Source organism: Apiospora hydei (genome assembly GCF_038363865.1).
Source record: "Apiospora hydei strain CBS 114990 chromosome Unknown utg000007l_segment0_segment0, whole genome shotgun sequence".
Classification (NCBI taxonomy): Eukaryota; Fungi; Ascomycota; class Sordariomycetes; order Amphisphaeriales; family Apiosporaceae; genus Apiospora; species Apiospora hydei.
In genome coordinates this window covers 3,623,845-3,646,333 of record NW_027117366.1, presented here as the reverse complement: position 1 = coordinate 3,646,333, position 22,489 = coordinate 3,623,845, and the positions used below count along the sequence as shown (strand labels likewise).

Genomic DNA, 22,489 nt, shown 5'->3' with positions numbered 1-22,489 from the left:
GGAGATAGGTCACACGACAGCATTCATACGCCCACGCTCAGCTATTAAAACCCTTCTGGACTCGAGTCCAATTGTCACCTTCTGTTCCAACTACCTCTTGTTTCATCCTTGCTTTCCTTGGACAACAACAAAATGCATTGGAACTCGCTACGGAATCATCCTCTCGTGAAGCGTTTCCGAGTTAGGAATCGTTCTTCCATCAGCAATGATGTGAAAGATCCTGCTCCAAAACCAACGTCTCCTCTGCAGGCACCCCCGAGGCTCAAGCAAATCCGCCCAAGTACGAAGACTTTGGGTGTTCGAAATGCCGTGGAATCAGAGGCAATCCCAACAGGGAGCTGCTCAATGCCCGGACGGACGGGATTCTGAAAGAATGCAATAGTCTCCTCGTCGACACACTGGACAATTCTGACGACGACGCAGGATATTTGAGGCAAAAACGAGCCTGGGACAAGGAAATGCTCAATAAAAAGGTGTACAGCACTAAAGTTGGTATGTGCAGAATTGCAGGCTAATTGCGCATTTCTGAATGGAAGTTGTGCATTGCTGAGTGCAGAAGCTGCACAACTTAGTACGAACTGTACAGAACCGATTGACGAGGATGGTGTCCTAGCTGCTACCAGTGCAGTAATCGACGCGATTTCAGCAGTACGAAAAACTGGTCATGTACTAGAGGCTGACCACGGGGAAGTGTTTGGTGCATTGGAGACAATATCAATGGCCAAGAAAACAGTGCGGAGTGCGCAGGCCGGTTGCAGTGGGGGAAGCAACAACGGTACTTAAAGGGGGCACAACTACGTGGGCCGGCTCGACGAAGAGGGGCGACTTCGAGGACCAGCTGCTACATACTTCCAAAGGTGCCTAGTTCAAGTAGCACGCCAGGCATGATATGGATAAACAGATAATACATTATCTAACGCTCTCTGCTGTGCAACACCTTCTATATAACTACCTTATATATATGCAATCAAGAACTCCCGGGGGCAATACTAACGAGATGGAGATGCTGCCAAGCCCATATATCGTCATGACCGACACTGCCGCTACCGTACGCCTGTTGGGCAAGTCATTCTTCACTTGCCAGGGAAAAACGCCCCTCAAATTCCAGACAAAATATCAATTTCCCACAACTGCGCCATTCTCAGGATCAGGGGCTCCAGTCCGTGCTTTCCTCAACCGCCTTGCGACTCTGCCCAATGGCGTCGTCGCGGCTGCATCCCTGGGGGAGGAGCAAGCGTGTGCTCTGCCCGAGTTTCCGCCCTCACGGCGGCCGCAGCATCCCGGAACAAACCGTCCGCCGTTCTGTTGCCCCTGGTCTCCAGCGTTTCGGCCGGCACGCCGAAGCGAAGCCAGAAGCCGTAAAGGCCCGTCGATACCAGGACCCGCGCCGTCGCGACTTTGTAAAGGTACCAGAAGAAGGCACGCAACCAGGCGTTAAAGGCCAGACCGAGACTCACGGCTATGACGCTCACGGAAACGGCGACTGTGTATTGTTAACTGTCAGTCACCCATAGTCATAGTCCCTTAGATGTAGTAGAAAAGCCGAATCCTACCCATGTACACGATCTCGTCATGGATCAGCCAGGCGCCCGATCCGAATTCGACGTTGTTCATCCCGAAAATGCTGGACATAAAGGAGAGTGGGAGCTTCAATGGCCTAACGTTAGCCGAGACTGGGACAGAATCATCCTGTAGCTTGTCCCCAGCAGAAACCTACGAATATGATAGTCACTAAGGTGAACATAAGTATAACACGGCCTTGGTACACGGTCTCCTCGGTCTGGGCGATTGTCTCTTTGGTTTGGGCCATGGTCTCCTTGGTTTGCGCCATTGCCTCTTCGGTCTGGGCGGTAGATCTCCTGGCCTGGATCAGGCTGGCCTGTTGACCTTTCAACTCGAGCAGATCTTTCACCTAATTGGTACCAGTGCTGTCAGTTTGCAGTCGTCAACACGTGGGACATATCCCGGATTGGGGCTTCTCACGCTTTCCACGCCAGCATTGGTTGCTTCCCTGAGCCCTTCCAAGCTTTCAACGCGGGCGCGGATCTTCGCAGAGCACTCATCGGCATGGCTCCTGAACCTGTAGAACCTATCTTCTTGCGCAGCACGCTGTTTCTCTTCCTCGTTATCGCCATCAATCTCCTCCAGGGCGCCGCTCAGCGGATTTCGTTTCCGGTGGCGGGACACGTAGATCCGCTGGGTGTTGCTCCGGAAGTCGTTGAGCGGGTCGAGCACGCGCTCTGCATTGGCGATGTAGGCCCGGACGACGTCCCGCTGCGTCCTCATGGTGTGGATCATGATGCCGAGCTCCTCGATCATGTCCTTGAGCTCCCGGATGAGCATGCCCTCCGTGAACAGATTAAGCGGGACTTTGACGTCCGCCGAGTTGCCTTCGGCCTGGATCTTCCTCTCGATCTTGGTGGCCCATTGCCAAAACTGCTTGAACAAAAACTGCTGACGGTTTCGCTGTATTTTTGTTAGTTCTACCTTTTCTTCCTTATCTGATCAAAAAGGGGCAATGCTCGTGACATACGATCCTCCCTATCTTTGCGGAGAAAACATTGACCAGTTCGGGCTGGCCATCGGTAGCGTCCTTCGCCCCGCCAAAGAGGGCGGCCGAGCACTCGTCGATGACGACCAATCCGAGCTCAAAGACCGAGCCGAGTCGACTGTTCGAGCTCTGCATCCTGGCCCGGATGCTCTTGTCCACACCGGAAGACTCGTGCCTCTTGCTGCCGTGCTGGCCCGGAAAGCAAGTGATGACGGTGCGAGAATTGAGAATCCACATCCACAGTTGATCCACCATGACGATGCTGGGGAACTTGTGGCTGTCTTCCCTGCACTTCTCGCAATCACCAGTCAGCGCAAAGTCGTGGTGCTCCGGCCCTGTCTCCGATCCGGGATGGTGCAGATGAAATGCCCGTGGCTTGGTCGCGCGGTAGAGGACCTGGCTCTGGCTGTCGTCCTCGCCATCCTTCAGGGTCCAGTGGTAGCTTTGCCCCAGCGTTCGTCTCGGATGCAGCGGTTTATTCGACATGAGGTACTTCTCGATCACGGACTTGTCCCCGTACTCTGCCATACCCTGGAACAGTCGCGCAGCATCCAGGAGGTACTGACGGAGGGGGTTCTGGACCGAAACCCTGCCATTCCGGTCCACTGGAGGCGAAGGGCGTGGTCTGTCAAAACGGTCAAGGAACGTGGCTAGCCTAGCTTCCCCGGAAGTGGCCGTTGAGGCTGGTGGAGGCGTGTCTGCCTCTCTCGACGAGCTCGAAGCGCGCACAATCGACTCATGTACCGAGCTTGATGATGACTGTGAGTGCCGGCTTTGGTCTGGCCTGTGTAGTTCCCCTTCTTGCCCCCTTCTGCTCTTTCTCTCTTCTTCCTCTTCAAAGTCACGGATGGCCTTATCCACAACCTTCTCGTACCTCTGTCGTCGCGAATAGGCTTCCCAGTGTAGATACGGCATCTTGGACATCGTATCAGCGGAAATTCTTCACGGTTGTGTCGCGTGAACAGAACTTACGAAAACTACCACATCCTGGGTGCTGGTGCCAGTGCCAGTATCTGTGTAGGTTGTTAAATAAAATTTCTAGTCAGGCTTATACCTCTGTGGGGGCATACCTGATTCGATAATCGATGACAATGGACTCAAACGCCGTGAATACGGCTTGACCTCCTCGACTCCTCGGAAGCGGTTGCGCCCGTATGGATGACTTGTGGCCATTTTCGCCCTTTGGTTAGCATATATCATGAGCTGGTGGCTGGGAACCGGCATCCCGGAGGGCTTTTGTTCCCGTTGAGAATAATTTCTTATTGCAGTCTGGCCACGGCCATTAGTCTCGAATTTGAACATACTGCATGTATTATCAATCTTTCAGGACTTACCTCTGCCCACTAGTCATGAGAGGCCAAGGTTAGCTCGGGTCTGGGTAACTGGTTCACGGGGCGCGGGAATCTCACATCTATGTTGTTAAATGGAATGTGAAAGTAATTCATGCTCTCGACGTAATGTGGTGATCCAGGAGGGGGTAGGCCTTTCATGAACCAGTCAAAGAAAGGGGAAAGTAACTTGTCTAATGTTGTGTATTGATTTGGAAATGCACCAGGAATTGCATGCGGTATGATGTCGACACCTCTGAACCCCGTGTCTGTCTCCTAGAAGAACATCAAGGAGGCCTCCACAAAGGCTTCGACCGGGGTCGGGCGGTTGTTCTGTTGGTAGTTGTTCTCTGGCTCATTGCTGAAGGCAAAGGAACCGACGCCCCTATTTCGAGCATTCTCGCGCAGACTTGGCAAGCATTCTGCTCGGCTGGCAATCAAGTGATCCACCAGATGCCTCTCCTCAGAGTCCTCGGCCAGTGTATTCCTTAGGCGAGCGACAAACTCCAGTTCGGCGAGGCAGATTGACTCCCAGGATCTCCTATATGCGTCGGGGTCCTGTTCGGCCTCGCCTTGATTAGCTGAAGACACATCCCACAGGCCGGAATACAGATGCCAGCGGGGGTTCATCGGGTCGAAGAATCTGTCTCTTGCAGCAAATTTGAGACACCCAAAATAATGGAGTACGTAGTTTCGGATAGCGAGTTCATGGGAGTCGGTACTCAAGCAGGTTTGTCCCGCTGAGGAATCGTTCGCGATCTCATCGAACATCGACATTATGTTCGCCATAGCTCCTAAAGACACCGCCGGCGATGGCGACCGCAGTACTCAGAGAGATTCTGGCCAGGAATAAGGAGGCGGGCAATATGGCGAAAGTTGATAATGAAGGATGGTATTGTCAACAGGCGGGGGATACTACAGGTCATATAAACATCCGTAGCAAGTTGATGCAGGGGCCAAAGGGCGCCAGTATGTCGCATGAATATTATGCTAGGTAACAGGTAGGTTTTGGCGCCTGGCCAGCTGTGTGGTTGTACTGCATCGCACAACTGCCCAATCCTGGTGCGCAATCAGGGGTTGATATTGGGCGCTTCGACGGTACGGTGGCTACGGGGGACGCACGTTTAGCCGGCAGAACAAATCACACGTCCCCCTTGGATATGTCACATTACTGACGCGCCTTATCACCCATTTTGTTTCACGTTTATTGCTCTAGACGCAGATGTCTGAAGTCCTACTGGATTTGTGCCATTGAATCCAATTTCCAGTCACGATAATGCCAATATATTCAATACCTACATCCCATCGCATGGAGCACTCGTTATACTGCCCGACTAGGATTACCGGATCAGCTCAAATGTAACATTGATTAACAATATCTGCAGCAGTCCCCTTTGGGGGCTCAAATGTAACATCATCCCTCCCCTTTCAAGAGCGAGAAGCTGGGTACTTCAGCACCAAACAAATCACCGTCCTCTCTCGCCAATACCGCAACATCACCTCGGCGGCCTCATTTCACTACGGCATTGTCTACTGGGGTAGAAGCATACCCCTCCCTGGGCGTGTACCTAACCTGCAGCGGCGCCTTCTTCCACAACTGCGTCAGCCGGCACGCCGCGGGCCAATCGAACGGCTCCCCCACGATCTCCCAATCCAGCGCAAACACGATCTTGGCGAGCGCGACCCGCAGCTCAATGTACGCCAGGCTAATCCCCAAGCACGCGCGCGGCCCGATGCTGAAGGCCGCGGTGTACGGCTTCTTTTCGTCCGACGCCACCGCCGACAGCCAGCGCTCCGGGTGGAACGAGCGGGGCGCCGGCGCGTTGCGTGGGTGCAGGTGCAGGCTGTAGGTGTCGCAGGCGACGTAGACGCCCTTGGGGACAAAGTGCCCGTCGACCGTCTCGCCCGGCGAGACGCGGGGCGGGCCCAGCGGGGAGGGCGGGAAGATGCGCAGGGCCTCCTCGAGGACGGCGTTGAGGTAGGGCAGCCGCTGCGGCCGCGCCGCGGCGGCGGTGATCTGGTCCGCGCTCGCGAACGCGGAGCGGACCTCGGCGGCGAGGCGGGCGCGGACGCCGGCGTGGGCCGCGAGGAGGTAGGTGACGGCGGTCAGGGTGGTGGCGCTGGTCTCGGCGCCCGCGGTCAGGAGGACCTGGGCGTTGTTGGCGAGCTCGGCGGCGTTGAGCTTGCCCGAGCGGATCGGGTGGGTCAGCAGGTCGGTCCGCTCCATCGTCTCGTCCATCTGGATCCGCTTGTTGACCCGTTCCAGGGTCGCGGCCTGGTGCTGCGCCCACTCCTCGAGCACCTTCTTGGGCGCGAGCCACGGCAGGACCTTTTCCAGGACCGGTAGGCGCTTCTTCAGTTGGACGACGCTGGTCGAGTAGACGGCGCCCAGCAGGATGGAGACCCAGGTGTGCGATTCGCCGTTCTTGACGGCACCAAAGGATTCGCCAAAGGCCAGTTCACCCATGATATCGAAGGTAAGCCACTCAAAGGCCTTGCTGACGTCCACATAGGAGAGCTCCCGACTCCACCGGTCCAGCTGCTGCACGAAGAAATCGACATGGTTATGGATCAGGTATTCCTGGTCCTTCAGGGCCCGGGTTGAAAGCTGGGCGCGAAGAGCTTGTACAGCACCGCGTGCTGGTCCGGGTCTCGCTCGTAGGCGATATTGGTATCCTTGCCGGCGTCGTAGAAGAGCTCCGACTTGGTGAAGAGTTTCCGGGTCTTGGTGGCGGCGCCGTAGATGTCCTTGAAGGCTTGGGGCGTGCAGAAGGATAGCTCGTTCGGAGCTATGCGGATGACATCACCTTCAAGTGGGAATAGCATTAGCATTAGCCCCAAGTACGTGCGGTACGCGTGATGACGGTCTTACCATATTTGCGATGGGCTTGTTCGATGATGAAAGGCCAGTTGCCTCCGGTATACACACTGGCGTACCACAACTACCTTGTGTTAGGAACTGATCAGGGGCAGATACAGATGGCTGTCGAAGCTTACCTGCGATACAGCAGCAAAACGGGGCCCAGGGTATTTCGCCAAAGGGTGGAAGTAAAGATTGTATATGCATGTGATTATCCAGTATGCCAGTAGCTACACAGGAAACAAGATATTAGTGTTGTGCAACTTAGATACCAAGATGGGAAATACATACCAATACTGCAACTGAATACCACACTACAGCAAGTGTGAACATGGTGAACTGAGCTGAGTAGAAAATGTCTTACTCTGGATCAAAGAACAGCTGCACAGCATGCAGCAACATGGCCAAGTAGGGGTCACAGGATATATAAACAGAAAGGAAAAGTGGACGAGGCACATGAAGACAGGGGTATGCATGCATCGTCGGGAAATACCCCTTTTTAATCACCCAATCGGGAGACTGCCCATGACGTGCAAATGACAGGTGCCCACCAGTTGCAACTCTCCACGAACTGGTGGTCTGTTTCATGTGAATGAGTTGTTACTCGCTCACAATCCATTTGCTATTCGTAGGTTGACTATCTGGTTCTACCCAGACCTCGCACTGACCTCGAGTACTGACACGTCGGTTATGGTGGGAACTAGGAGGATTAAATGCCAGGCGTATGGGTCGAGCCGGTCACAGTCCTGCCCTCTAGTGCGGCTCTCGTAGAAGTTCTATGCCACAACAAACCAGGGTTTCATCCTGAACGCATTAGAACGCTGACTCGCTAATTAATCCTGTCTTGAGCAGCTTGAATCGAATGAGGATTCTGCGACTCTGCACATCCTAATCCCGCTTCGCGGCGCATTTTTCATCCTCAAGCGGGAAATATTACCTCAAGCGGAGTCCAGGCACCTCTCCACCAGACACTGTGCCGCAAGGCTGGTAATTCCCCGTTGGCGACTGGTTCGCTTGAACGTGCCGCGGCCCCGGATGATACTCCACGTTGCAGTCGAGGGGCCGCTAATCTGTGGGCCAGGGGTGGGGGTCGCACGGAATCCTTCCGGGAGCGCATGGGGGTTGCACCAGCCCTAAATATAGGTATCGATCAACATGATGGTTGAGTAAAGACGTGGGGGACTTTTTCAAGACGTCTTATTCTTGCTCTACTCCGTCTGCATGTGGTAGCGAAAAGTGCGATTACAGCCGACCCGGATTCTGGAGGACCCAAACGTGTAGGTCGACCGGGGTATGAGCCCTCATACTGAGGCTTGTTGGCATGCTACTTGCGTCCTATATCTTGAGATGCGTCCAATGTCCCTGAGATGGAGGCGTTGCAATGCAGAAGGTATAATGGCATTCTATGACTAATTGGTGAATCTGGTGTCATTCAAAAAGATCCCCCAAATCGTCAACGACAGAGCTAGATTGTAATCAAATACGGAGGAACGAAAACCTTGTAGATATTGGTGAAGGATAGTCTTAAAAGCTCGGTAGCCGACATCCTATTATGCAGGTTGGGTAATTGTCAATGCTACGCACAAGAAGAGTCGGTGTCGCAGGCCCTTGTTTATGCATCTCAATCATACACACCCTCTCGGCAATTTGTCCCCTAGGTTGCATCTGACTGTACTTTGCAGAACCGGCAGGCATGATTACTTTATAAAGAACCGCAAAAGCCTTGCGCGGAAGAATTAAAACCCAAGTCAAGGCGCCGCCGATAACGCCTTCGACATCCACTCGTTTCTTGCTTATCCTTCTTGCCGTTCCCTAACCTCTAGTACCTTCTCGCGGTTTGCTTTTCAACCAAACTCGCCTTTCCACCATGTCCACGGGCATCGACACTTCGGGAAGGGGCATGGCCTACATGACAGAGCCGCCCCCAGGCGAACAGAGGTACCTCTCCGACTGGCCAAGCATTGCCTACCAGGTGCAGGTCAGCGGTGTGGTCACCACTGTGATAGCCTTGATTACCGTCGTCCTTCGTATCTTCACGAGGGTACATCTCGTACGCAGTGGACTTGGTCTTGATGACCGTAAGTGATCCGGAGACGGCTATTTTGCCAGTCTGCTGACAAACTGCCACAGTCTTGGTGGTTTTGGCTGCCTTCACAACATGTGCCTTTCTTGGAATAACATTCCAGAGTAAGTCTAACATCGACACACAGGGTTGGTTCGCGCTGAAATGGACGACAGTGTGCGGTATTGCCATTGGGAGGCATTTCTGGCAGGTCACGGTGGCCGACTACAGTCCTTATTTTCTAGCAGTACGTACATCGTTAATCATACCCCCTTATGGTGACGGCGAACACTTTGCTGAGAGCATGCGGTCGCTATACAGTACAGCACGGCCGCAACCATGACGTATTCGCTCAGCGTCATCTTCTCCAAGCTATCGATTCTCTTCTTGTACCTGCGTCTATCTCCGCAAAGGTCCTTCCGGTTCGCCGTAATCACCCTTATCGTCATCGTCTCGGCCTATGCCCTCGCGTACCAGGTCGTCAGCATCTTCAGCTGCAAGCCGATGAAGGCGGCGTGGGACATCACTATCACTGACGCTACGTGTGTGGATAAGGAGGCCGTCTACATGGGTCTCAGTATTTCGAACATCATCATGGACGTCATTATCCTCTTGATACCGATTCACGTCGTGTACCCGCTGCAGATGTCGAAGCGGCAAAAGGTATCCTTGGTGATGCTGTTCGCCACCGGTGGCCTGTAAGTGTATACCTTCATAGTACCGGCAGCATACTAGGTATTAGAGATGCCTCTTACTGACAGATACGAACAAAATAGTGTCTGCGCCTCGGCCATCAAGAGAACCGTCATCCTGCCGCCCCTGATGCACAGCCCCGACTACAGCTGGGACGTGGCCGAGCAGTTCGTCTGGTCCTACATCGAAGTCAACGCCGGCATCATCTGCGCCACGGTGCCGGCCCTCAAGCCCTTCTTCGTCCGCTATCTCCCGGAGCTGCTCGGTGCGAGCTTGGGCAGCAGCTACGGCCGCAAGTCGTCCGAGCCCCCCTCGCTTCCGCTGTCCACCGTGGTCGAGCAGAATAAGAAGCGGCGTGGTACGGGTACCAAGCTGTCGTCTGATCCGTATGCTACCATTGAAGAGAGGTACCTGGACGAGGATGAGCAAAAGCTGTGGACTCGGGAGGCTGCGGCCGGCTTTGGGAACCGGGAGAAGATGGGACTCGACACGGTTGTCTCGTCACCGCGATATCCTGGGGGAGCGGATTCGAGCAGCGTCGACTCGAATACTGACGGCTCGGGGAAAGGGCATAGGGCTCATGGAAGGTCGTTCGGTTCAGCGCATGGGATCAGCGTGACGCATGAGACCAGGGTCGATTATACTGGCAGAGCGCTGTAAAGTGATTTTATTCTTGATTAGATAGTTCAATGTTTGATTCGCTAAACGAATCAGTTGGTGATTATCTTATAAAAAGAGAGAAAGATGCTGTTTTAAATAAGCTTAATTCCTTATGAAATGCGTGCCTCGTAAGCTTCATGGTAGGAATTTTGCTCCCGTATCAAATTTTCTGGGAACCCAGATTTTTTGCCAGGCTTGCACTTCCAAAAGCACAATCAGTATCACGCCCATGCCATAGTTGTGGTTCTGTGGCTCCAACAACCTTGTCCCAAAAATAGCTAGCCAGCCCAATGGAAGTCCTTATCTGATAGACATATTTGTACTGCGGTGTGGTTTTAGGCAGTTGGGTGAGGGCCATGACCAACGGGGACGAACAGCCTGACGTTGTTACAGCTCGTGGGTTAAATATTGCATACCACGCATCTAGAACGGTAGCGACAAGAATAAACCCTTGGCTTGTGGCAGCCCATTCGATGGTGACATGAATGTACTGCTAGTTTAGAGGTAGGCCAGACCAAGGCTGGCCGCTGAAGCGCACTGATAATTACCAGGCAGGCAGGCAGGCCTCGTGTTGTGACAGCTGCTGATGAGCTGAATGTGAAAAGGGGGGCGAGCTTCAGAAATTGTGAGTAGCTTGGTGGGGGACGTCCCTCAGGCAACAACAACAATCAAATGGCACAGAGGTAGGTACATATGCCAAAATAACTGCCTCTGTTTCCAACCACAAACTCTTATACAAGTAGCCCTAGTGGCTCAGTCGGTGGCCAGATAAAACCTGCCTGGGCTCGTGTTTCCGGATGGGTTTTTCGTACGGTTCGATCCTGACGCAGGACGCCTAGCTTTTTTGCATTTTTTTCTTTTTACCCTTCCCTTTTCTTTCCTTTTGATGCCGATGCCCATATGTCCCTTTCCTCTTGCTGTTTCTTTTCAACTGCATTTTTTCCTACTCATTTCAAACGAAACAAAACTTGGCGATTGATTTTTCTTGCTTATTTTGTAGCCAATTTCCAAGACGACAGCAATGTCTCGAGGGTCACATCTTAGGCACACGCTCAACCTCCCACACCCTCACCAGCAGCATCATAACGCAGAAACCCCTTTTCATTGAATGCCACAGCGTTTCCTTTCTGCATTTTGAGGGAATGTCGCCATGAGTTTCTTTTTCCTGCATGCGAATCGACCTCAGACTGCGACTCCGTGGCAAGCAGGTCAACCCCAGAGAGGGAGTCTCATTACTCTGCGCTGGTGCTGCAGTGTGTGAGCCATGCGCAGCCATCGAAGCTTTGATCCATCAATCTCTCATTCCCGTAGCACACATACACTTGCGGCTTTTCGTCTACGTCCGTAGTTGACCATATATAATACATTAATAGCGGTGAAATTCGATCTACCACCCAGGTTAAACAACGGATTCTTCGACCGTCCAGTCCCTCTTTACCCTAATGTTCTTCAACTCCAACTCGGTGTGATGGTTATCCACTCCATTATATGAATCAAATGAACTGCCATCAGCCGCCGCACTTGCCCCGCCAGCATATTGGGACTGTCCCATGCGCAGTTGTCTCGTCGAGCCGTCGTCGTCTTGGAGTTCCGAGAACCCCGCATTCCGAGAGGCGGAGTGATGGGCTCCGGTGCTGCCTATGGTATTATTGCCTCTGGCGTAGCTGCTGCTGCTGGCCCCGGCCGTCGAGTTGTCTCGAGACACCAGTGGGCGGAGAAGCGGGATGCATGCGGCAGTGACCAGCAGGCAGGGCTCCAGGGCACTGAACATGAGTGCAATACCGCCGGAGAATGGGAAGTCGGTCATGTCGATCTTGATAATCTCGGCGAGTCGGACGGCGCTGACAATGCAGACTCTGTATCATCCATGTGTTAGCTTGGCTCACTCAGAAGAAGGGAAAGCAGTAGTCGCCCAACTTACGCAAGCCCGATCCCAAAGGTCACCATCAATCCAATCTTTTTGTAAAGCTGCAGCGACAGGCCGTAAAGATACTGCATGGGCAGGAGCATGACCACCAGATCCGAGAAGATATTAAGCCCGCCAGTGACAGCCCACAACATCCTAATGTCGCCACAGGTCCCCACGACCGCGAACTTGTCCCAGTTGTACTCGACCGGCGTGCAGATGGTGAAGGCGCCGATGAACAGGACCGCGGACCACAAGACGACGAACACGGCGCAGGCCTGCGTGATGAGGACGAAGCTCCCGATGGAGAAGATCTTGGTGTACAGGGCGAGGATGGAGAGCTTCGTCAGCCCGAGGCTCAGCGACCAGAAGATGACGACCACGGTCACCAGTTTCATGAGAAGGGTCACCGAGTCCGGCCCGGCTTCTGGCACCGCCATGATCTCGCTCATGTGGTAGCCCATCCCCCGACCACGGCGCAGGCGACTGCGAGTGCTTGGTACGCGACTGCGACGATCTAAAGGATTTGCGTGTTTCGTTAGAGACTGATGTTCTTGTTGGCGTCTTGTGAAGATCAAATTCACACATGCCAAAACGATGAGCCAGTCGCTCAGATCAAGCTTGCGATCCTGCAGTCTCGACCGCGCCACTAGTCGCAGGACAACGGCCGTTGTCGGCAGCAAGGAGAAGACGACGGCGCCCCCGAGGATAGCCTTCTGGCTGTCCCGCTCGATCGGGAACACATACACCATGGTGCGGACGCTGCCTGTCCAGAACTCTCTGGTGGTCGAGGAGTGCGTCGGTCGATTAGTCGGGAAACGGTCATCCGTCGCGACAATTGTCTAGGAGGTAAACTGGACTTCAGAGGTCCAGAGCGATGGGGTTTTACGGGCCGTGGGCTATTATAAGGGTAGGAAAACCATGCCTGTTTCATTGTTTACGCATATGCACGCGCCCGGAAATTATATGGAATCATGATATACCCTATTCAAGGGCCCTGGCACAAAGCCTTTCATACGTTTCCACGACCAGTCATCGTGTTGCTGCGCGCAGGTATCTATTAGAGTAGTATTCTCAGCTGTTTTTGAGAATTCCTCCGATGCATATTAACCATCAATATGGCCTGTAGATATAGCAGGACCCCAAGTACGACGACTATCACTTCCCCCTTGTGATGCCCGATCGCCTGCCGGGTGGCCACCTGGGAGCAGCCGGCCTAGGTTTAATCAGCCGCCCCTGATGCTCAGTCCATGGTTACGTGTAGTATCATATCATATCGAGTCATGTATGTACGTACTATGGCAGCACTCGCTGGGTGCCTAACGGTTTTAGAGGCCCGGCCAATGAGCTCACACCGGTGTCTGGATGCATATCCAAGGACTCAGGGGTCTATGGGCGAACCGTTTTGTTCACGTATGTGACTAATCGATCCCTATTAGACCTGTGGGGATAACCACAATCTAATACATAGCATATGCACGAAAGCTTCTTTTCAAAGTCTTTAATCGCCCTCCCAGCCGGCGCAGCAGATACTCACCAGCTGCCGCGGTACCATACGTGATCTACGGTTCCGAACGGAACAGGACAGGGACTGTCCACCCAATCACGCTTTACAGCTAGGGTATCAACGGTCTAAAACCGGCATCACAAGTACAGCAGTATGTATATGACGGAGCATTAGCTGATAAGACGGCCTTGATGAGCCGGGGTGGAGGTGGGGGTGGAATAGACTTTTGAAGAGAACCGCTTTACAGGGTCGAAGATCCTCCGCGGAGGAACCAGGCGGCCGCGAGGGCCGTACCGAAGATGGTGCTATACCTAGAAGACTCGGTACGTATCCACTGCATAGTGCCGGTGCTGAAAATAAGGTTTGATTATCTACCGGGCAGGTCTCCTGCAGGTAGTTTCAGTGGTGGGAACCACCACGCAAGCGAGCCAGACAAACTGCAACGTTTGAAATCCGAAGGAGTGGTAGTCGGGTGAAGACCTGTAAGTGCTACACATACACCCCTCGCACCACACGGACGTGCGGATTCAAATCGTTCCCTGTTTCCTCTAACCTCCCATCAGGCGAGAACTAGCAACGCGGCGTGGTTGGCGTATGGGGCTGGAATCCTGCAACGAAATCACTGACTTCATAATGTGTGATCAAAGCTGAAAGGGGGTTATTTGCCGCTGGCGCCCTGTCCGGCAGTGAACCCTATTGTCAACAGCTACTTCTAGTATAGAAGTATCGTATCATACACGGTCGATCCCAGTGACTCTTGGCTGGCTGTACGTAAGCCGTAATCAACTTGCATAGCGGTGAATCAAAGACGCACCGGTTCATGCGGTATTAACAAGTCATGGCTGTTGCTGTAATAGACAAGGCGGAATGATGTGCATATGTAGTTCCCACGACACCCCAAGGGGTGCATGGCAGGCGTGGTGTGAACCAACAGCCAGCAGGATAGTCCCCTATCCTTATCACAGCTCACAGTCGTACGAATAAACTACTCAGTCAATCGTCCGATACACCCAAACGAACAGCGTGAGTATTCCACAGATTAATCCAGTGATATCAATGAGGAAAAAGAGAATAATACAAGAGTCGATGGGGGTTAATAGGTGGCATATTTCTGGTGCAGCTATTCGGGTTGACTAGGTAGTTGATTACTACGACCAGTAGCAATGGTCGGGGTCGCTCCACGTGGTAATTACGGGACACACGAGGAGTGGACTTGGTGATGTACCGGGGTGCCGGAGGAACTACAGGCGACTACCCTCCCTTGAACAGGGGTGCTCTCCCCGGACCCGCTCAGGTCTGGTGTCGAGTCGCCAAGACGACTTCTCACATACTTATAGAAGGATGTCTATACGGGGCCCGAGTCACCGGGAGCTGCGTCGGCCCACGAACCATTCTGTTTATTAATATTGGCAGGAAGAGAAACTGAAGAACCTTTCGACCCCAAAAGCACACCTTACACCACCCATCAACAATCTCTAAACGCAGCGAGACGAAACTACCATGGCTTTCGGCGTGACCACCCCCGACTTCCCCGAAGGCTGCGCCGTCATCTTCGGCGGCTCCGGCGGCCTCGGCCGCGCCAGCGCCGGCCTGATGGCCGAGCGCGGCGCCAACATCGTCGTCACCTACCGCACGCGCCCCGCCGAAGCCGAGTCGCTGGTGGCGGCGCTCCGCGAGCTCGGGCGGCAGGCGAGCGCGGTGGCGTGCGACGTGACGGACCGCGCGTCCGTCGACGCCGTCTTCCAGCACGCCGTGGCGACGTACCGGCGCGTGCACACGGTGGTGTCGGCGGGCGGCCTCGTCTTCGAGACGGGCGCGCTGGCGGACTTCGCGCCGGCGTCGTTCCGCGGCGTCATCGAGACGGACGTGATCGGCTTCTTCCACATCGCGCAGGCCGGCGTGCCGGTGCTCCGGCAGGGCGGCGGCGGCTCGTTCGTCGCGCTCGTGACGAGCGCGGTGGGGCGGACGGTGCCGTGCGATGCGCTGTCGGCGACGCCCAAGGCCGCGGTGGTCATGATGGTGCGGCAGCTCGCGCACGAGGAGGCCGGGCACGGCATCCGCGCCAACGCGGTGGGTCCGGGCGTCATCAATGCGGGGATGGTGCTGCCGATGCTGGAGACGCCGACGCGGGCGCTGCTGGAGGCGGCGACCGAGGTGACGCCGCTGAAGCGCTGGGGCGAGGCGTCCGAGATCGCCGAGGCCGTTGCGTTCTTGGCTTCGTCCAAGGCGTCGTACATCACCGGCCAGGTCCTGATGGTCGACGGCGGACTCGCTGCATAAGTTCAGACGGAACTGACGCGAATGACGGCTTTGCGCGAGCATGTAGACGGTGGCCATGTCCCCGAACTGGGTACCGTGCTGTGACAACTAGTCTCGAGAGGCCGTGATCGAGCACAACATGGGCAGTTTCCAACTCAATGCCACTGGTGGCACCTCTGGCGATGCCAGGTTGGCCTGCTTGGTTGAGGTCAGCTGGCGTCGGGACGTCTTTGACGACCTGGACTCTCGAGAGCATCATGGCGTATGACTCCGTTGGTATGAAAAGTTCATGGAAGATGTCTCTACAGTTCTGTACTGCATTGTTACTATTACAGCAGTTTTTGGTTACACAAGATACCGCCGATAGTAATATGACCAAAAGAGTGGTGGACTTCCTATTGTTGTTCGTATCGATTCTACATATGCTCTTTTTTCTTACGTGCATGCTCTCAGGTATCTTATGTTCTAGTATCAATGGAGAATACCGGTAACTTTTAACAGTTAATCGCCAGGCATGTCATCAGCATAATCCTAGCGGTTAGTAATCACCCGTCGCTGTGATGACCGAACCGGGAGTGGAGAACAGCAACGTCGAGGTCTTTCCTAAAGGGGGAAACAATCGGGTGGACCTCAGTCGCAGCCGGACGTGAATCTCACCACGGCCTATGCCCGTTACGGCGTAGTCACGATGCGGCAGTGCAGCTTGGCTTTGCTGACGAGACGATAAGATCCAACCCAGCGCGCGCAAACACGAGCGCTGACTGCAATCGTGCCCGTATTAGATACGGCGGCACGGTTTATTAGTCGCACAGTTTCTATCAGTGTTCGCCCATGCTTGCTGTCCGATCACAATTTGCGCAGATCTGCCCCGATGGATAAACTGTGACCGGCAGCGAAACCCGTTAGCGAAGGCCCCTTTTCTCCCTTTTGATGCCCGCATTCGGCAAGAGGTCGAGCCTATGGAAATCACTCCGGAACAACCACGAAACCGTCTCATCACTAAAGACAGAAAGAAGGAAGATGCGAGAACTCGCTTTTGTTTTGGCTGGTCCCCAGGGCAAGCCTAGGGCCTCGGATCGGAAACTGATCAGGAGTCATTGCAGTACGCCTGAGTTCCCCAACCCTCTCCCAAGCCGGGGGACCAGAGAGAATCCGCCACTAATGTGATTCGACTATCCGCTTAGTGAAAGAGAAGAACCGACGAATAGGGGTTCGGAAGGTCAATCCCGCCAGTCCAAAAGGCCAGCAGGTGATTGCACCCAATCACCCATCCAGAGATGACCGGGAAACGGAAGCTCAACATGCTGCCCGCCAATCGAAGCCCAGAAGAGCATCAGCACTGGGGTCAATAAAACCGGCATGTACTGGCTGTCAACCATCCCAGCTGAAGGCGACGTTGGCTGCGTTTGCGTACAGAGTAGATCGTGCCGCGCTCGAGCTGTTGCAGCGGTGTATGTATGACCCGACATTCCTGCCGTTTAACTTCAATAATATGTAGCTAACAGCACGCGCAAAGTTTTGACGACATTCAAAATGACGGTTACGCATCGGTTTCAAGACTGCGTCAGCTTTGAGCCCTCCCAGACCGTCAACATGGCATGGCTGCTTGAGGATGAGGCCTATCTGCACTCGGTGCTCCTCGTCGCTTCCGCCATGTGGGAGGAAGGTCCTACCAAATCCAAAAGGGGCTGCCATCAAAGCACCAGGACGGGGCACTACATGAACAAAACCCTGGCCTCACTTCGAGAAGGCCTGTCCCCCACCTCCACTGACCCCACAAACGGCCATCCCGGAGTCTCGTCGCCGACTGCAGATGTTATTAACGACGACCAGGAGGCGACATCGACGTCGTCCAGCTTACGGGATAGCCGTATATCCGTCGTCGCGACCCTTGTCATCCTCAGCACCCTCGCCGGCGACACGAGGGCGCTCCAGGCTCATGTGGCCGGCCTGACTCAGATGGTGCGCCTGCGCGGGGGCATGAAAAGGATCCGGCAGAATCCCGCGCTGTATGCTAAGCTGCGCAGAGTCGACGTGCTCTGGTCCCTCTATTGCGGCGAGCAGCCCTTATTTCTACCTAGCTATCATGACATAGCGTCGTACGAACCATATGACGACAGCTGTTTGGGTCAACAGCAAAGCGTCGACTACAGATTCGGGTATCCCCTTGTATCCCCACCTCTCATAACGAAGCCCATCTCGCGGCTGCCGCTGCAACCGTGTAAAACACTGCAGACCCTCATCGGCGCCGACGAAGGGCGCCTCCTAGCCATCTTCCGCGCCCAGCAGAAGATCTCCCGCAGGCTGAACGCGGCGCTCGCGACGGGCCAACCCCTTGCCGAGGCCGAGTTTCGCGACCTTGTGTCTGAGTCGCAGTGCGGCCTTGTCGCTCTGCGCGGACGGTGCGCCACCATCCCCGCCGAGTGCCTGCGGCTGGCACTGCTGGTGATTCTGACCACGACCATGAACCTACCGTCGCCGGCGGCACAAGGAAGCAGCCCCCTCACCACAGGCGACGAAGCAGCAGCAGCAGCAAAGGAGGACGGGGGTCATCACCATTCTACCCCCAGCGATACCCGGACCTAGCCCGGAAATTCGAGGCCTGCGTCCGGTCTCTCGAGATCCCCTCTCCCTCCCCATCCCCTTCTTCGGCTGCCAGCAGCGAGGACGAGAGTGACGACGACGACCTAGAGCCCGACTTCCTCCTCTGGCTCCTCCTCGTCGGCGCCGTCTCGCTCTACGGCGTCGACCGCGCCTGGCTGCGGGAGCTGTGGCGGTACCACGTCGTGCCGCGCAATCTCACGTGCTGGGACGAGGTCGCGGCGCGGCTGCGGCGGCGCTGGGTGTGGGTGGATGCCGTGCACGACGGGCTGGGGCGGCACGCGTTCGAGGTATTGACGTTTGGGCGGCGGCAGACGACGGCGGCGGCACAGGAAGAAGGCAAGGACGGGGATGGTGGAATGGGGACGGTGGATGGACCCAGGGGGTGTTGTGGGCGAGTGGGTGGGCGATATGTCCTTTTCGGTTATAGATAGCCAGACGCAATATTCTATGGTACGAAACTTATTGCACCGTGATTGGAGGAATCGAGAAGTTTGAAGCTGTATATTTTGTAAAACTTGAGAGGATGTGGTTATGGAGATGTTTGTAGGGCGAGGTCGGGTTGCATTTTCGGGTTGTACTGTCTTGCCAGGATCAAACTGGGTGGGCATGTTGCTGTGGTGGTACAGCTGAACCAGTGTCAGACATAGAACCGATCAATTCAAATGGATTAATCACGTTCCGGAACACAAAACCAAGTAACATGGCGTAATGGTCTAAAATGCATATGCTAATCTATCCAACTTCGTAATCAGTTTGGGTAACCAAACGCTGCCCACCCAATGCCTCAATGGGTATTTATATATCAGCTGCCACCTTGATCAGCCGACTCGTATATACACCCATCTCCATTAAGGTACGTCTCCGTATATACAGCCAGCCTTTTCTTGGTAGATCGCGCAATGTATCGTTCGTCTTTCCAGTGGGTAGATCGTTGCTGGATGTCGTCGCACGTATGCCCCCTCTTTCTTTCTACCAGCTTACATATCCCATCTCTTACAACTTGACACGACCTCCATTTAGCTCATTCCAATCCTTCTGTCCGAACTTGACGTAAGCCCCATCACGCAACCACCAAAGCTCGTCACCCCCGACCTTCTCCGGATCGACGCCCTGCACGCGCAGACCGTGCTTCTGCTGCTTGTTCGTCCCCGTAGTCTGCGCCGTCATATCGGTCACGACGCGCAAGAAGATCGGAACCGCGTACTTGGGCAACGAGTTGCGCGCATGCTCCGCAAGCCCCTTCATCAGCTCCTGCTGCTTCTCCGCCGCCGCCCCCGTGTAAACCTCCGGCTGCAGCGCGAGCGCCGCGCACCCCGCGCGCCCGTCGTGGTGCGGCAGCTGCACGCCGTACACGTTGGCCTCGACGACGGCCGGGTGCGCGCCCATGGCCTGCGCGACCTCGGTCGTCGCCACGTTCTCGCTCTTCCAGCGGTACGTGTCGCCGATGCGGTCGTGGAAGTACATGCGGCCCTCGCCGTCCCACGAGACCAGGTCGCCCGTGCGGAACCAGCGGTCGTCCTTCCGGAGGATGTTGCGCACGACCTTGCTGTCGGTCGCCTTCTTGTTCTTGTAGTAGCCCTGGAACCGGTCCGCCGAGTCGTCGGGCATGACGAACATGAGCTCGCCGACGGCGCCGCGGCGCGCGCTGCGGCCCAGGCCCGTCTTGGGGTCGCGCACGGGCAGGTCCGTGTCCGGGTCCACGTCGATGACGGCGAGGCGCGTCTTCATCACGAGCGCGAAGAGCCAGCCGTTGCGCCCGATGGCGCCCGCCGCGTACGGGTTGCGCGTCGAGTTCCAGGTCGCGAAGAAGCCCTCGGTCGCGCCGTAGAACTCGGAGACGGTGTCGATGCCGAACCGGTCCCGGAACTTCTCCCACACGTCCGGCCGCAGCCCGTTGCCGAACGCCACGCGCACCCGGTGCTTCTTGTCGAGGTTCTCGCCCGTTACGGGGTCCAGCTGCGGTGGCGCCGCCAGGAGGTACCGGCACGTCTCGCCGACGTACTGGACCATGGTCGCGTTGAACTTGCGCGCCTCCTTCCAGTATGTCTTCGTCGAGAACTTCCTCCCAATCGCAAAGGTCGCGCCGGCCTCAAGGATAGCCGAGTAACCCATGATGGTTGCCGAACTGTGGTATATCGGCATGCACTAAACGTGGCAATCCCATGATCAGTATGACAAAGCTACAAGATAGGATGGATCTTGCAACTCAGCGCTTACCGTGTAGAATATATCCCCTGGTTTCATATTGATGAATCCGGCTGCGATGGTACCGGCCATTGTCAGCTTACCCCAAGCCACGACCGCAGCTTTCGGCAATCCCGTGGTGCCGGAGGTGTAGATCAATATGGCCATATCCCGGGCAAGCTGGCCCTGTCGCAACTCATCCGGCGGCCGTGTGGGTTCCGTTTGTTCTATCTCGGTCATCAGCTCTGGCGTGAGCAGCTCGATTCGTAGGTCCTTGAGTTCGCCGCGGATATCGTCATCGACCTTGTCCGCCACGTCGGGCTCGACCAGCATGAGGGTGGTGCCCGCCGCCTTCACGCAGTGCGTCAGGGGCTTGCCCGTCAGGTTGTAGTTGATGTACGCGGGCTTCGCGCCGATCGACCACAGCCCAAACGTCAACAGCACAAAGTGATCCGAGTTCATCATGTCCATAGCCACAATGTCGCCCGCCTTGATGTCGTACTTCTTTTGCAGCCAGTTGCCGTAGCGGAGGGCCATGTCGTAGGACTGCGCGTAGGTCCATGTTCGGTCTTCGTACATAAGAAATATCCGGTTCGCGGATGACTTGGTCTGGGCCCGGTCTTCGAGTTTGTAGAAGTTATTCGCTCGGTCGTAGTGCTCGCGCCATGTGTTCTTAATGGCCGCCGGCAGGAAGCCGCGGACGAGGCTCATGTCATACCAGAATGCCGTCTTCGCGTTCAAATAGGCCAGGCCGGCGACGGCGGCGGGTATCGCAACCCCCAGAGGAACTGTTGACGCGGAGAAGACTACATTAGCAGCAGCACGAGAACCTCGCCGATACAGACGTGTATATCGGCGCCTATCACATATTTGATGGCGGTGAAAGACTTACTGGGCATCTTCGGATTATCTTAAGTCGGTCTGTATCGTGATCCACGCCAGGTCGCGAGCTACAGGTCAATTCGCAGCATGTTGGCGAACTTGACAAGATTCTGGGTATTTACGAGGGGGAATAGACTTTCAGAAGAAAGAGATGAGAGGTGTCCAGGTAATGGGATTTAAGATAGCATCCAATTTCTGGTCTTAGACAGCGTCACCTCACTGACTTGCACCCGCAAACGGGCGAAGCCGAGGTGTGACCTAGCCTGCCACGATAGGCTCATGGCACATGGAGACGACGTCGGATGTGGGTATGGAACAGACAGGCTGAGACCGGACTAGAAGGGGTGGGTTAGTTACCCAAAACAGTGGGCGAGCCACGGGGATTGCACTCCTGGAGGCGATCAACAAGGATCTTCCTGCGCATACCAAAGCGAAGACGAGCCACGAAGCAGCCAGGTGCAGCTTACGGCGGCACCGGCAGCCAAATGTTTGGGATAAGCATATGATGTACCTACTTTCTTCAGCGGACTAGAGTTCGAAAGAAATTAGTCGAGCGCGGCAACGCCAGACAAGTCTGTGCGTGATGAAAAGGAATATCAGAACGGGGGCATCATCATCATGGCCCTCTCGGGCTTTTCCCTGTCGAGCGGAACAATGCGAGAAAAGAACGCAACGGTTGACGTCTACATATCATGAGATATCAGACGACATAACCAAGAAATGCCAAGCGGCGGATCAGGAGTTAAGAGGTCGACTCGGGAAGGAAACACCCATTGGGAAGTCATGTCAATATAAGACCCAGTCCACGTCCAGGGCCAGACGGAAGACTGTTTGGCGGGTGCTGCAAGTACTGAAGAAAGCGAAAGCGGGGTAGGTGGCATCCATCCACCATCATCAAGCCAATTGCGTCCAGCATGGCGGCACATAGAGAACAGAGACAGGGCGTATCTGCTGTGCCGGAGTGCCAGTGTCCATGTTGCTGGCTTTGGTGAG

At 55.2% G+C, this 22,489-nt stretch overlaps 8 protein-coding genes across 8 annotated transcripts; 3 read left to right on the top strand and 5 right to left on the bottom strand.

The window, feature by feature from the left end:
- Window positions 1-1,172: 1,172 nt before the first annotated feature.
- On the bottom strand, window positions 1,173-3,724 carry PG997_010270 (uncharacterized protein; the record flags this gene model as incomplete). Its single annotated transcript, XM_066814585.1, has 7 exons — window positions 1,173-1,483; window positions 1,554-1,689; window positions 1,733-1,912; window positions 1,984-2,466; window positions 2,534-3,466; window positions 3,524-3,564; window positions 3,622-3,724. The coding sequence occupies 7 exons, from the start codon at window positions 3,722-3,724 to the stop codon at window positions 1,173-1,175; spliced, it is 2,187 nt and encodes a 728-aa protein (XP_066666547.1).
- Window positions 3,725-4,155: 431 nt separating this feature from the next.
- On the bottom strand, window positions 4,156-4,656 carry PG997_010269 (uncharacterized protein; the record flags this gene model as incomplete). Its single annotated transcript, XM_066814584.1, has 1 exon — window positions 4,156-4,656. The coding sequence occupies one exon, from the start codon at window positions 4,654-4,656 to the stop codon at window positions 4,156-4,158; it is 501 nt and encodes a 166-aa protein (XP_066666546.1).
- Window positions 4,657-5,389: 733 nt separating this feature from the next.
- PG997_010268 (uncharacterized protein) lies at window positions 5,390-7,072 on the bottom strand (the record flags this gene model as incomplete). Its single annotated transcript, XM_066814583.1, has 5 exons — window positions 5,390-6,466; window positions 6,514-6,686; window positions 6,752-6,821; window positions 6,877-6,969; window positions 7,031-7,072. The coding sequence occupies 5 exons, from the start codon at window positions 7,070-7,072 to the stop codon at window positions 5,390-5,392; spliced, it is 1,455 nt and encodes a 484-aa protein (XP_066666545.1).
- A 1,534-nt stretch (window positions 7,073-8,606) lies between these two features.
- On the top strand, window positions 8,607-10,154 carry PG997_010267 (uncharacterized protein; the record flags this gene model as incomplete). Its single annotated transcript, XM_066814582.1, has 5 exons — window positions 8,607-8,817; window positions 8,870-8,926; window positions 8,978-9,048; window positions 9,123-9,499; window positions 9,563-10,154. The coding sequence occupies 5 exons, from the start codon at window positions 8,607-8,609 to the stop codon at window positions 10,152-10,154; spliced, it is 1,308 nt and encodes a 435-aa protein (XP_066666544.1).
- A 1,399-nt stretch (window positions 10,155-11,553) lies between these two features.
- Window positions 11,554-12,812, bottom strand: PG997_010266 (uncharacterized protein; the record flags this gene model as incomplete). The annotated part of the gene is made up of 2 exons (XM_066814581.1): window positions 11,554-12,010; window positions 12,076-12,812. 2 exons carry the CDS (start codon window positions 12,810-12,812, stop codon window positions 11,554-11,556), a joined length of 1,194 nt encoding a protein of 397 aa, XP_066666543.1.
- Window positions 12,813-15,067: 2,255 nt separating this feature from the next.
- On the top strand, window positions 15,068-15,847 carry PG997_010265 (short chain dehydrogenase; the record flags this gene model as incomplete). The annotated part of the gene is made up of 1 exon (XM_066814580.1): window positions 15,068-15,847. The coding sequence occupies one exon, from the start codon at window positions 15,068-15,070 to the stop codon at window positions 15,845-15,847; it is 780 nt and encodes a 259-aa protein (XP_066666542.1).
- A 1,512-nt stretch (window positions 15,848-17,359) lies between these two features.
- On the top strand, window positions 17,360-18,861 carry PG997_010264 (uncharacterized protein; the record flags this gene model as incomplete). The annotated part of the gene is made up of 2 exons (XM_066814579.1): window positions 17,360-18,374; window positions 18,413-18,861. 2 exons carry the CDS (start codon window positions 17,360-17,362, stop codon window positions 18,859-18,861), a joined length of 1,464 nt encoding a protein of 487 aa, XP_066666541.1.
- Window positions 18,862-19,423: 562 nt separating this feature from the next.
- On the bottom strand, window positions 19,424-21,513 carry PG997_010263 (AMP-binding enzyme; the record flags this gene model as incomplete). Its single annotated transcript, XM_066814578.1, has 3 exons — window positions 19,424-20,575; window positions 20,648-21,402; window positions 21,507-21,513. The coding sequence occupies 3 exons, from the start codon at window positions 21,511-21,513 to the stop codon at window positions 19,424-19,426; spliced, it is 1,914 nt and encodes a 637-aa protein (XP_066666540.1).
- Window positions 21,514-22,489: the final 976 nt, after the last annotated feature.